Source organism: Rattus norvegicus, chromosome 14, assembly GCF_036323735.1.
Source record: "Rattus norvegicus strain BN/NHsdMcwi chromosome 14, GRCr8, whole genome shotgun sequence".
NCBI lineage: Eukaryota > Metazoa > Chordata > Mammalia > Rodentia > Muridae > Rattus > Rattus norvegicus.
Window position 1 is genome coordinate 108877311 of NC_086032.1, and position 15074 is coordinate 108892384.

Consider the following 15074-nt stretch of genomic DNA (forward strand, 5'->3'; position numbering starts at 1 on the left):
GACTTCTTTCAATATGGATCCTGAATCAGCCACTTCCTCCAACCATTTCCATAACCAGGCAAAACTTCCAATGGAGGGATTGGGATACAAACCTAGTCACAAAATCTCCGACCTATAGTTTGTCCTGCCTAGAAGATGTGCAAGGGTAAAGATGGAGCAGGAATGGCCAAACAATGTTTGATTGGTCTAGCTTGAGATCTATAAGAAGGAGCCCACCCCTGATACTGTTAATACTTATTGTGCTATACCTGATGTGGTGGTTTGAATAGGCTTGGCCCAAGGAGTGGCACTACTAAGTGTGACCTTGTTGGAGGAAATGTGTCACTGTAGGGATGGGCTTTGAGAGAACTTCTTCCTAGTTGCCTGGAACTCAATCTGCTCTGGCTTCTTTTGGATGAAGATATAGAATTCTTGCCTTCTCCAGCACCATGCTTGTCTTGATGATAATGGACTGAACCTCTGAACCTGTAAGCCAGCCCCAATTAAATGTTGACTTTTATAAGAGTTGCCTTAGTCATGATATCTCTTCACAGTAATGGAAACCCTGCAGACAGGAGCCTAGCATAATCATCATCAGAGAGGCTGCACTCAGCATTTTATGGAAACAGATGCAGAGACCCACAGTCAAACATTAGGAATGCTTAAGAAATCATGTAGAAGAGGGGGAGGAAGGATTCTAGGAGCCAGAAGGGTCAAGAACACCATAAGGAACTCTACAGAATTAACTAACCTGAGCCCATAGTTGCCCACAGGAACTGAACTGCCAACTAAAGAGCATGCATGGGACTGACCTAGGCTCTATGCATATATGTAACTGTGTGACCTTCATGTGGGACTCTTACCAGTGGAAGCAGGGGCTGTCTCCCACTCTGTTGCCTGTCTTTGGGACCCTTTCTCCCTACTGGGCTGCCTTGTCTAACCTCAATAGAAGATGAGCCTAGTTTTACTGCAATTTGATATGTGAAGGCTGGTAGATATCCATGGGAGGTTTCCCCTTTTCTGAAGAGAAAGGGATGAGAAGTAGATGGAGGTTAGAGAGAGATGGGAGGGAAGAACTAGGAGGAGAGAAGGGAGGGCAAATGGTGACAGGGATGTAAAGCAAGTAAATTAATTTAAAAAAAGATAAAGAAGTCTGAAAAGTGTAAGATAAAGAGTTGATATTATTCAAATAATTAGAATTCAAAATTTGAAGTTAATAAAATAAATTGCCACTATAATGTTACAGAAATACTTAACATTCATGGTACAGGTTCTAAAACATGGAAAATGAAACACTGAGGAAGTATAATTAGTTAACTCTCATACCTCTTTATTTCTCCTAAATGGCACCCTCAGTATCTCTTCCTGTTGCTCCAACTGTCTTAGAGTGAGGGGTTTAAATGGAGATCCCGGCAGTGATTGACAGAATATGTCATTCACAGGAGAGGCTCTGAACCTATTCAGTAGGAAAAAAGCATTATGGCTAAATATGAATGCTTTAAAGCACATGTGTACTGTATGTTTAGGATATTAAATGAATATCTTACTTGTACTTAGGATGGCTGCACAAGAGTGGTGTCAAAATGACAACTTCATATTCACAAGTTGTAACTTCAGCTACTGAAAGGATTTCATGCTTAGACTCAGGATGGCATATGTACATCACAGTACTTGATCTGGGTCGATTTTGTTTCAGACTACAAGGTGTACCATTTCCCATTCCCACAGGATAGTAGGGTGTCATCTGACCTTCAATGTTTTTAGTGGGAATCTTAAAAAAAAGTGTAAGACAGACTTTTTATTAGAAATTTGAGGTGCGTTTGAGGATGGGAAAACATTTATTTTGAAAGAAAATTACATTTTCTTTGTAAACAGAAGAGAAAAAATTCTGTATTTTCTTTTAAGTCAACCCTAACGTTCTGTTTCTTAAATTCTTAGTCGAGCAAATATGTATTTAGGGATGGTATAATACAGAACAAACTAAAATTAAAATGTTAAGTCAATGTACTTTTAAGTGAAGAGTACAAACACATGATTAATCTGAGTTATTCTCAATACTTCTAAAGACACAAACTAAGCTAATGAAAAAATGTACTATACTGGGCTACTTAGCTCCTTCTTCACTAAACTTGTAGTGAGTGTTGTTTATATTTTATATTTTACAAGTTTCAAGGCTGATTTCCAAGTAGGGCTAATAGTGAAAGAAAAGAAAGGAAGAAAAAACAAAGGAAGAAAGAAAGCAGCATCCTTTGAACTACGTGAATTGCCCTTTTACACAATACTATCATTGTGTAAAGTGTAAAAAGCTATCATTTGATGGACATATATGAAGTACCTACAATATTCATAGCAGCTTTGCATTGGGCAGAGGTAAAAGACAGTTCCTATTCTTAGACTCTATTTTTATAGTCTGTGTAGGTGGGTAGCTTGTTATTTACATGTACATTTTATCTGTTAGTCATAAGAGATGAGGGACAAGCAATTAAAAATGCTCTTATTACCAATGTTTCCAATGCTACATAGAAAGCAACAACATCATGCACTGAAATGATGGACTGGTATCTTAGCATCCTTCTCAGACATATAAGTGATATTATTTTCCTTTAAGTGGAAATTGAGCTCAGGGTGTCACATATGTTAGACACTGTTCTACTCCTGGGCTATAGCTTCACTCTTCCTTGTTGTAATTGTTTTGACATCACACTTATGTATTTGCATACATGTGCACGTGCAGCTCTGTGTGTATGTGGAAGTCAGAGGACAACTCTCAGGAGTTGGTTCTCTCCTTCTGCTATGTGGAAGGTAAAGAGTCTAGGAAGTCCTTGAACTTGTGACCTTCCTGCCTCAGTCTTCCAAGAAGCTAGGATGACAGTCCTGTACCAATTCACTTAGGTATTATTTAAAAAGTAAATAATAGGATTACAACATTACTTTTTGAGACAGGGTCTCACTTATGTATATAGCCCAAAATGGCCTGGGCTCACAGAAATTTGCCCACCTCTGCTTCCTGTGCTGCAATTAAATGTGTGAGTCATCATGCCCAGCTAGTCATGTATCTTTCTACAGAAAACCCAGCTGTCATAAATTTGTGAAATTTATCTGTCCTCTTCCTTGTGGCATTATACCAGGAACATATATGTAGCTTTTGTCACTAGGGTCATACCTAACAATGAAGTGTGAAAACTTAACACATCACTTGCCTCATTTGACTTCTCTTTTTCTTTTGCTTGTTCTGTGGAAACAATGCAAAAAAAAAAAATCATTCATACAGCATGAACAATCACATCTATACAACTATAAAAACAACTATGTTTTAAAATCAGTTTTGGAACATTAAACTTATTTTTAAAGAAGGTGCAAATACTACAAGATTTTTTGCTTTGGGATATTGGGTATTGGATTGGGTATTAGATCCAGGACCTCATATGTGCTGGGTGTTTTTACGCCTTCTTCTTAGGTCTGTCTTTCTATTATTAAAGTTAGTGTCCCCAAAATGGCTTTCTATGAAAGACCTGAGTTTGGTTCCCAGGAATGACATGGTTGAAAGAACTGATTCTCACAAGTTTTCCTCTGACTCCTTTATGCAGGCAGTGGCACATACCTTACATAAAACTGTAGTAATAATAAAGTTTAAAAAAGAAAATCACACGATATCCAAAACCATGTTTTCTTTTCTTTCTGAGTCAGGCTCATGTTGCCTAAGCATATAGGTCTTGCTATGTAAAGCAAATGGCCTTGAATTCCTTTTCCTACTGCTTCTACCCTCCAAATGCTAGGATTACAGCCATGTCCCACCATGTCAGGACTTAAATTTTAGTTTGCACTTAAATGTTAAACCAAAACCAAGTGGTACTATCATCATTGTAGAGACTAACCTTTTTCATACAGAAGACTCTTAGCCAACATATTCCCAAGGTAGTATTCGTGAATATTTACTTTCTACATTAAAAAAAGATACAGTAGTTTACAAACATATTTCATTTGCTATAACTTAAAAACTATCAATATCATTATGAAATTTCTCATTTTATGTTTTATATTTAAAGAAAAACATACTTGGCCAGTTTCTTTTTCTTCATGGTACTGTCGAATATGTTTCCCATGACATACTTCATAAGTCCAGTAAGACTCAATCTAAAAAGACAGGTATGTTTTAAATACACAAAAGCCATATACGTCAATTGAATTTTACCTGAAAATTTAAGCATCTGGACAGATTCTTCCTGAAATCTGGAATAAATTTTTATGAAGTGACACATAATTACACCACACAAAATGCAAAACTTGTGAAGTGTATGTGGTTTTTGCTAACAGGCTCTGTATGAAGATTAAGTCAGAAATAGAACTAGAACATATTTAGCTCTGTAATAATTAACTGGCTTATTTTTTACATAGCTTAAAAATAGCGATTAGCATTTTATAATTCTATCATGCAAAAAAGCTTTCCATTGAACTCCACAACATTCAAAGTAGTAACTGTGTATTAGTGTACCATATAAAAATTTAAATAACATACTATTTAAGCAATAAGATCTGTGCCTAACTTAAAATTCAACATACCCTATTAAAGGAAGAAAAGACCTACTGACTGCTAGAGACTTACTTTCAAATGCACATAAAATACTCACTCTGTAGGAACAACTGCTCTGTTTAAATAGTGGTTCCAAAAGCTCTCTTGGATTGGGGCCTTTGTAATCCTTTTCTTCTTCCTAGAAAAAAAATAAGCTTAACATACAGTTTTCCTAGAACTTTTCAACTCTGCTGTTTGGGTATTGATTCAATGGTTAAACCATGAGTGCTTGGAAATAAAAAAGAGTCAACAACTTTAACAAGAACCTATGGAATGTCACTTCTTTCAAATAAATTGAAGAATAAAGTATGAAGCCACAGAAAAACCTTCTATAGCATTTCATTCTCCTTTTAAAAAGGTTCTTGCATCGATAAATGGGATCTCATAAAACTGCAAAGCTTCTGTAAGGCAAAGGACACTGTGGTTAGGACAAAACGGCAACCAACAGATTGGGAAAAGATCTTTACCAACAGATACAACAGATAGAGGCCTTATATCCAAAATATACAAAGAACTCAAGAAGTTAGACTGCAGGTAGACAAGTAACCCTATTAAAAAATGGGGTTCAGAGCTAAACAAAGAATTCACAGCTGAGGAATGCCGAATGGCTGAGAAACACCTAAAGAAATGTTCAACATCTTTAGTCATAAGGGAAATGCAAACCAAAACAACCCTGAGATTTCACCTCACACCAGTGAGAATGGCTAAGATCAAAAACTCAAGTGACAGCAGATGCTGGCTAGGATGTGGAGAAAGAGGAACACTCCTCCATTGTTGGTGGGATGGCAGACTGGTACAACCATTCTGGAAATCAGTCTGGAGGTTCCTCAGAAAATTGGACATGGCACTACCTGAGGACTCAATTATACCACTCCTGGGCATATACCCAAAAGATGCCCCAACATATAAAAAAGACACGTGCTCCACTATGTTCATAGCAGCCTTATTTATAATAGCCAGAAGCTGGAAAGAACCCAGATGCCCTTCAATAGAGGAATGGATACAGAAAATGTGGTACATCTACACAATGGAATATTACTCAGCTATCAAAAACAACGACTTTATGAAATTCATAGGCAAATGGATGGAACTGGAAAATATCATCCTGAGTGAGGTAACCCAATCACAGAAAGACATACATGGTATGCACTCATTGATAAGTGGCTATTAGCCCAAATGCTTGAATTACCCTAGATGCATAGAACACGTGAAACTCAAGAAGGATGACCAAAATGCAAATGCTTCACTCCTTTAAAAAGGGAACAAGAATACCCTTGGGATGGAATAGGGAGGCAAAGTTTAGAACAGAGGCTGAAGGAACACCCATTCAGAGCCTGCCCCACATGTGGCCCATACATATACAGCCACCCAATTAGACAAGATGGATGAAGCAAAGAAGTGCAGGCCGACAGGAACCGGATGTAGATCTCTCCTGAGAGACACAGCCAGAATACAGCAAATACAGAGGCGAATGCCAGCAGCAAACCACTGAACTGAGAACGGGACCCCCGTTGAAGGAATCAGAGAAAGAACTGGAAGAGCTTGAAGGGGCTCGAGACCCCATATGTACAACAATGCCAAGCAACCAGAGCTTCCAGGGACTAAGCCACTACCTAAAGACTATACATGGACTGACCCTGGACTCTGACCTCATAGGTAGATTGCTATGATAATAGGTATAGAAGAGAACGAAATTCCCAACTTAAAGGGCCAGTAAATATTTTCAACAAAATTATAGAAGAAAACTTATGCCCATTAACATACAAGAAGCCTACAGAATGCCAAACAGATTAGACCAGAAAAGAAATTCCTCCCATCACATAATAGTCAAAACACCAAATGCACAAAAGAAAGAATATTAAAAGCAATAAGGAAAAAGGTCAAGTAACATATAAAGGCAGACCTATCAGAATTACACCAGACTTCTCTACAGAGACTATGAAAGCTAGAAGATCCTGGGCAGATGTCATATAGATCTTAAGAGAACACAAATGCCACTCCAGGCTACTATATCCAGCAAAACTCTCAATTAACATATATGAAGGAACCAAGATATTCCATGACAAAACTAAATTTCCACAGTATCTTTCCACAAATCCAGCCCTACAAAGGATAATAGAGGGAAAACTCCAAAACAAGGAGGGAAACTACACCCTAGAAAAGCAAGAAAGTAATCTTGCAACAAACTCAAAAGAAGATAGGCACACAAACATAATTGCACCTCTAACAGCAAAAATAAAATGAAACAATCACTATTCCTTAATATCTCTTAACATCAATGAACTCAATTCCTCAATAAAATGTCACAGACTAACAGACTGGATAAGTAAATAGGACCTAGCATTTTGCTGCACACAGGAAATGTACTTCAGCGACGAAGAAACTACCTAAGAGTAAGAGGCTGGGAAAATTTTTTTCCAAGCAAATGGTACCAAGAAACAAGCTGGAGTAGACATTCTGATATTAAATAAAATCGATTTTCAACCAAAACTTAACAAAAAAAGATAAGGAAGGACATTTTACACTTGTCAAAGGAAAAATCTACCAAGATGAACTCTCAATTCTGAACATCTATGCTCCAAATGCAAGGGCACCCACATTCATAAAGTAAACTAAAGCTCAAATAATACATTGCACCACACACATTAATAATAGGAGACTTCAACACTCCACTCTCATCAATAGACAGATCATGGAAACAGAAACATAAACAGAAGTTATGAACCAAATGTATTTAACAGACATCTATAGAACATTTCATCCTCAAACAAAAGAATATACCTTCTCAGCACCTCATGGTACCTTCTCAAAAATTGAACATGTATTTGGTCATAAAACAGGCCTCAATAGATACAAGGAGATTGAAATAATCCCATGCATTTTATCAGATAACTATGGACTGAGGCTGGTCTTCAACAACAGCAAAAACATCAGAAAGCCCACATAGATATGGAAGTTGAACAACACTCTACTCAGTAACAACGTGGTCAAGGCAGAAATAAGAAATTAAAGACTTTTTAGAACTTAATGAAAATGAAAGCACAACATACCCAAACTTATGGGATACAATGAAAGCAGTGCTAAGAGGAAAACTCATAGCTCTGAGTGCCTCCAAAAAGAAACTGGAGAGAGCATACACTAACAGTTCGACAGCACACCTGAAGGCTCTAGAACAAAAAGAAGCAAATTCACCCAGAAGGAGTAGTCAGCAGGAAATAATCAAACTCAGAGCTAAAATCAACCAAGTACAAACAAAAAGAACTATACAAAGAATCAACAAAACGAGCTGGTTCTTTGAGAGAATCCACAAGATAGATAAACACTTAGCCAGCCTAACCAGAGGGCAGAGAGACAGTTTCCAAATTAACAAAATCAGAAATGAAAAGGGAGACATAACAACAGAAACTGGGGAAATTTAAACAATTATAAGATCCTACTACAAAAGCCTATACTCAACAAACTGGAAAATCTGGATGAAATGGACAATTTTCTAGAGAGATACCAGGTTCCAAAGTTAAATCAGGATCAGATAAACCATCTAAATAGTCCCATATTCCCTAAATAAATAGAAGCAGTCATTAAAAGTCTCCCAACCAAAAAAGCCCAGGACCAGATGGGTTTAGTACAGAATGCTATTAGACCTTCAAAGAAGAGCTAATACCAATACTCTTCAAACTATTCCACAAAATAGAAACAGAAGGAACACTACCCAATTCATTCTTCGAAGCCACAATTACGCTTATACCTAAACCACACAAAGACCCTATAAAGAAAGAGAACTTCAGGCCAATTTCTCTCATGAATATTGATGTAAAAATACTCAATAAAATTCTCGCAAATTGAATCCAAGAATACATCAAAATGATTATTCACTGTGATCAAGTAGGCTTCATCCCAGGGATCCAAGGATGATTCAATATATGGAAACCCATCAATGTACTTCACTATCTAAACAAACTCAAGGAAAAAAAATTCACATGATCATGTCATTAGATGCTGAGAAATCATTTGACAAAATTCAAAACCCCTTCGTGTTAAAAGTCTTGGTAAGATCTGGAAATCAAAGCCCATACCTAAACATAGTAAAAGCAACATACAGCAAACCACTAGCCAACATCAAACTAGATGAAGAGAAACTTTAAGCAATCCCACTAAAATCAGGGACTAGACAAGACTGCCTACTCTCTCCCTACCTATTCAATATAGTACTCAAAGTTCTAGCCGGAGGAATTAGACAACAAAAGGAGGTCAAAGGGATACAAACTGGAAAGGAAGAAGTCCAAATATCACTACTTACAGAGGATAATACCATCTGTATACATAAGTGACCCCAAAAATTCCACCAGAGAACTCCTACAGCTAATGAACAACTTCAGCAAAGTGGCTGGATATGAAATTGACTCAAACAAATCAGTAGCTTTCCTCTACTCAAAGAATAAATAGGCTAAGAAAGAAATTAGGGAAATGACGCCCTCGAAAATAGCTACAAATAATATAAAATACCTTGGTGTGACTCTAACCAAGCAAGTGGAATATCTGCATGACAAGAACTTCAAGTCTCTGAAGAAAGAAATTGAAGACCTCAGAAGATGGAAAGACCTCTCATGCTCATGGATTGGCAGGATTAATATTGTAAAAATGTCCATCTTACAAAAGCAATCCACAGATTGAATGCAATCCCCATCAAAACTCCAACTCAATTCTTCATAGAATTAGAAAGCAATTTTCAGATTCATTTGGAAAAGCAAAAAAAAAAAAAAATCCAGGATAGTGAAAACTGTACTCAACAATAAAAGAACTTCTGGGGGAATCACCATCCCTGACCTCAAGCTATATTTTAGAGCAATTGTAATAAAACTGCATGGTATTGATACAGAGACAATCAGGTAGATCAATGGAATAAAATTGAAGTCCCAGAAATGAACCTAGACACCTCTGGTTACTTGACCTTTGACAAAGGAGCTAAAACCAACCAATGGAAAAAAGATAGCATTCTCAACAAATGGTGCTGGTTGAACTGGAGGTCAGCATGTAGAAGAATGCAGATTGATCCATTCTAGTCTCCTTGTACAAAGCTCAAGTCCATGTGGATCAAGGACCTCCACATAAAACCAGATACACTGAAACTAATAGAAGAGAAAGTAGGGAAGAGCCTCAAATACATAGGCACAGGGGAAATTTTTCTGAACCGAACACTAATGGCTTATGCTCTAAGATCAAGAATCGGTGAAAGTGATCCCATAAAATTTCAAAGCTTCTATAAGGCAAAGGACACTGTCAATAGGACAAAAAGGCAACCAATAGATTGGGAAAAGATCTTTACCAATCCTACATCTGACAGATGGCTAATATCTAATAAATACAAAGAACTCAAAAAGTTAGACTCCAGAGAATCAAATAACCCTATTAAAAAAATGGAGTACAGAGCTAAACAAAGAATTTTCTCTATTCTTTTTTTTTTAAACAAAGAATTTTCAACTGAGGAATACTGAATGGCTGAGAAGCACCTAAAGAAATGTTCAACATCTTTAGTCATAAAGGAAACGCAAGTCAAAACAACCCTGAGATTTTACCTCACACCAGTCAGAATGGCTAAGATCAAAAACTGAGGTGACAGCAGATACTAACAAGGATGTGGAGAAAGAGGAACACTCCTCCATTGTTGGTGGGATTGCAGACTGTAACAACCACTCTGGAAATCAGTCTGGAGGTTCCTCAGAAAATTGGACATTGAACTGCCTGAGGACCCAGCTATACTTCTCCTAGGCATATACCCAAATGATGCTCCAATATATAACAAGGACACATGCTCCACTATGCTCATAGCAGCCTTATTTATAATAGCCAGAATCTGGAAAGAACCCAGATGTCCTTCAACAGAGGAATGGATACAGAAAATGTGGTACATCTACACAATGGAGTACTACTCGGCTATTAAAAACAATGACTTCATGAAATTCATAAGCAAATGGATGGAACTAGAAAATATCATCCTGAGTGAGGTAACCCAGTCACAAAATACACATGGTATGGACTCAATGATTAGTGGATATTAGCCCAAAATCTTGAAATATCTAAGAAAAAAATTTACAGATCATATGAAGCCCAAGAAGAAGTAAGACCAAAATGTGGATGCTTCATTCCTTCTTAAAAGGGAGAACAAGATATTCACGGGAGGAAATACAGGGAGAAAGACTGGAACAGGGACTTAAGAAAAGGTCCAGAGACTGCCCTACCTGGGGATCCATCCTATATGCTGCCACCAAACCCAGTCACTATTGCTGATGCCAAGAAGTACTTGCTGACAGGAGCCAGATATGGCTGTCTCCTGAGAGGCAATGCCAGAGCCCTACTGATACAGATGAGGATGCTTGCAGCTAACCATTGGACTGAAAATGTGACCCCAATGGAGAAGTTAGAGAAAGGACTGAAGGAGCTGAAGGCGTTTGCAATACCGTAGGATGAACAACAATATCAACCAACCAGACCCCCACCAGAGCTCCCAGGGACTAAACCACTAACCAATGAGTACACATGGAGGGACCCATGACTCCAGCCACATATGTGGCAGAGGATGGCATTATCCAGCATCAATGGAAGGGGAGGGGGAGGGATTAGGGGGATGTTTGCCCGGAAACCGGGAAAGGGAATAACAATCGAAATGTAAATAAAAAATACTCAAGTTAATAAAAAAAAAAACAAAACCAAAAAACAAAAAAACCCAAAAAAAACAAAACAAAACAAAAAAAAGAGTTAGGTGATTTTTAGAAAGGGCATGAACTAAGGTAGTGAGAAAGTATAAGGAACCTAGAGAATTATTTATTATAAAAAAATTCTTCATGAAAGAACTATGTTTGCATTGAAACCATATTTTTACAACCACCATTTTTATAAAGGAAAACAAAGAATTAGCTTTTCATTCAAAACATTAATAACCAATTCCACCTTCCCTTCTGTAATTTCATACAAGGTCTCACAATGTAGTCCAGGCTGGCCTTAAAGTCATGATAATCCTTCTGCCTGACCCTCTTAGTGTTGAGGTAACAGGTGGGAATATCACATTTGCCTGGTTGCTAATTTTTCCATAATAAATTCCAAAATCAAAGAAAACAGTAATAAGAAGTTAATTTTTTATGCTACAAGGTTGTTGAGACTCTTGTTACTTATTTTTAAGGTATAATATGACCATAAGGTTCTAAAATGCATCTTTAGTGAGAGAGATCAGCAATATATGCATATAAATGTACCTCATCCCCACTTGTCACAAGCGGAAGTATACATTTGTATTTTTCTTTATGTGCAGTTGTCATGATGATGTAATTATCTTCTTTATACAAAACTCCAGTTGTAGGCTAGAAATAGAATTAAAAACATACATTATTTTTTTCAGTTAAAGTGCTTTACCCTGAATACATTCAGTGCTAGTTTGAACAAAGGTTCCTCAAGTAAATTTACCATTTCAACTGAAGATTTTTAAAGCATATACTTAGAGCTAGGCAAAATGGTGTAAACATCTTTAAATAAAGTTTGGAATGTAAAAGAAAACTAACAAGGTAATAGGTTGAAGTTTAAATGCTAATTGATAAGCATATTGATGCTGTACATTGTGGCACACACCTTTAAGCCCACCCCTCAGGCAGTGGCAGGTGGATCTATTAAAGTTCTACTCTACCTTGGTCTACTTTTTTGGTGGTGCTGGAAATGGAATCCAGATCTAGGTGTGTGCTAAGCATATGCCAATGAACTATACTCCTAGCTTAAGAGACAAGAATGATCCAAGAATGTTGTCACTGAATACCTATAGCTTCTATCAGCAATCATCTATATCTGACAATCCTTAGGACTTTACAAATGTATTATGACTTTGGCTGGATGGGACACTAGAATATAATGTAAAGCAGTTATTTTTCCTACTTGGGGAATATATGAGCTTATTCATAAATTAAGTTCTTATAAAAAGGATAGTTATGGACCCTCTGTGCTGAAATACCTTTTCTGAATATATATCAGGAGTCAGCACACTTTGCTGCAATGAGCCAGAGAGCAAATGTTTTATGCTTTATGGGCATTATTGACTGTGATAACTTTGTCACTTTAGAAACAAAATACAATATATAAATAAACAGACATGACTATTAACAAAACTATAAAAACATGTAGTTGGCTAGCATAATAGCTATAGTACATTCCTATCATATGTCAACAAAAACTATCCTTAAGTTTTCTATACTATAAAAACAAATGTGCATTGCTTATACGAACCTATATATTTTAAGCAAATACTTCACTTAATACAACAGATAACATTTTACTAAAATATTTCTATCTTTTGATACATATTTTATTTTCAAGTTTGAAATTTATAATTTAAATTTATAATTCAAGTCTCTTTCCATTTTTCTTGTCTGTAAATCCACTGCCTATTTGGCTTACTGTTAAATATGTCTTTTTTTTCACATTTTAACAATAAAACTTTACTGTAATTAAACCAATACTACTTTGAACCAATTAATCTTAAATATAAATGACAAATAGGGTAATGCTTTCCCAAAACAATGAAAGAAACAGAAAGGCAGTATTAACTCTTAGATGTCTGAGGAATATTCTAGGCTTCCTGCCCCCTACATCCAAATTTGAAAAATACCCAAATCCTTCATGGAAATGGTATTGATTTGAATGTAACCTTCCTTATATTTTAAATCCCATCTAGATAATTTATAACACTAATGCAATATGTTTAATTATGTGATGTTTTACTTTTTATTTTCTTTTGAAGGAATGAGAAGAAAAGCTCTGTATACATTCTGTTTAGACCCAATTGTTTCCCTCTGGCTTTTGTTGGTATGATGAGTTTTTTTTTTTAAATTCTTTCTGCATGTATGTATGTATATGTATATATGTATGTGTCTATCTGTCTGCCTGCCCCCCCATCTATCTATTTATCAATCAATCACAGGGTCTCTCTATGTAGTCCTAGTTGTTCTGGAATTTGTGTAGACCAGGCTGGCTATCAACTCAGAGATCTCCCTGTCTTTGTTTTCTAAATTGTTGACAGCTTTTTTCTAGATATTGCAGGTTGGTCTTGACTGAACTCACTATGGAGGCCAGGATAGCTTTTAATTCACAGCAATTAATCATCATGCCTCAGCCTCCTGAGTCTTGGATTATAGGAATATCCTCCCTTCTCTTTAGAATTTTGATTCTAGGCTAGGTAAATCTACAGATACAGAACATACAGATATGAACATGTAAACCTGACTATCTTCTTTTAACTACTTTGTATTTATTAATTTATTCACTGTCAAATGAAATGTTATACTAATTTTTACAGCATTATACAGCAGAGAAAAGGACTCTAAGGTCGGAGCTTAAATAACTTGTCCAATTTAATCCACCTAGATGAAACAGAGCTCAAAGAAGCTAAGCAAGCTAGATCTATAGGAGTGTGCTTATTATTGTTTTAATATATTTGAGTCAGCTTTTATTATATATTCTAAAGATTACTGATTATGATCAACAGTCCTTGTTTAAAAGGCCATTTTAGATGATGAGGGACAAAGAATTTGAAAGAAGAGCTGTGGGGTCAAATTGTATTTCCTTTCTGGAATCTCATATAATACAAGCTAGCTTCAAACTTGCTGTATAAACAATGAACTAAGCTAATGAACTTCTGATCTTTTGGTCTCTACTTAGCAAGTGTTGGGATTAGAGGAATGTGCTACCATTGTGCCTGGAAGACAATTCTTTTATTTTTAGTTGATAAAGACTATTTACTCATTTATTTTTGAGGCAGGGTCTCATCGTACAGCCCTGGTTGGTCCACAACTTGCTATGCAGACCAGGCTGGCCTTGAACTCAGAGATCGGTCTGCCTGTGCCTCCTGAGTGCTGGGATTAGAAGTATCAACCACAAGTGCTGGACTAAGGGCATGCACCTATTTGATAGCATGGATGCAGGCTTCTTATCACTACCTTGGAAGAAGATATTTGATGCTAAGAGTTTTCATTAATTTGTAAAGCCTACTACTCTTCCCCATAAGGTTTCTCCGTGTAGCGCTGGCTGTCTTTCTCTCACTTTGTAGACCAGGTTAGCCTTGAACTCAGAAATCTGCCTGGCTCTGCCTCCGGAGTGCTGGGATTACAAGTGTGCACATCACCTCCTGGCTAGTCTTCAAAAAAGGGATGCAACAGTGAAAACTTTGTTGGATCAGTGAGTCATGTATTCACTGGATCACAAAGTATACTCGATTATCTTTATCTACATATATTTGGGGAGTATAAATGACTAGAAAAGAGTCAGGTGTGGTAGTGTGTTTATAATCCATAATCCTAGGTTTTCGGGGGTGCTGAGGAAGATGGATATCCTCAAGAGAGACCTTGCCTCAACCACAGCAAGACAAATAACTACAACAGGCTTATGGAAAAAATGTGAAATATTTTAATTCAGTATCTGTCTATGCTAGACAAAAGACTTTATCCTAGTTCACACAGCTGCTGAATTACTTACAAATGTCCAACCAACTGAT

General features: G+C 36.7%; 2 protein-coding genes across 4 annotated transcripts in view; one reads left to right on the forward strand and one right to left on the reverse strand.

Annotated features, from left to right (window-relative positions):
• Positions 1–15074, reverse strand: part of Erlec1 (endoplasmic reticulum lectin 1) — a 37851-nt gene that overhangs the window by 20650 nt on the left and 2127 nt on the right. For 2 of the 3 annotated variants that reach the window (NM_001106023.1, XM_063272989.1), the window contains exons 2-8: positions 11797–11901; positions 4608–4688; positions 4036–4113; positions 3855–3918; positions 3180–3211; positions 1527–1750; positions 1306–1435 (exon numbers count right to left, since the gene is read on the reverse strand). In NM_001106023.1, the coding sequence (NP_001099493.2) occupies positions 1306–1435; positions 1527–1750; positions 3180–3211; positions 3855–3918; positions 4036–4113; positions 4608–4688; positions 11797–11901 (714 nt within the window). The remainder of the gene's footprint in view (positions 1–1305; positions 1436–1526; positions 1751–3179; positions 3212–3854; positions 3919–4035; positions 4114–4607; positions 4689–11796; positions 11902–15074) is intronic. The other variant, XM_039091779.2, reaches the window with a different exon arrangement.
• Positions 1–15074, forward strand: part of Asb3 (ankyrin repeat and SOCS box-containing 3) — a 128622-nt gene that overhangs the window by 16993 nt on the left and 96555 nt on the right. The gene's annotated exons all lie outside the window — the stretch shown is intronic.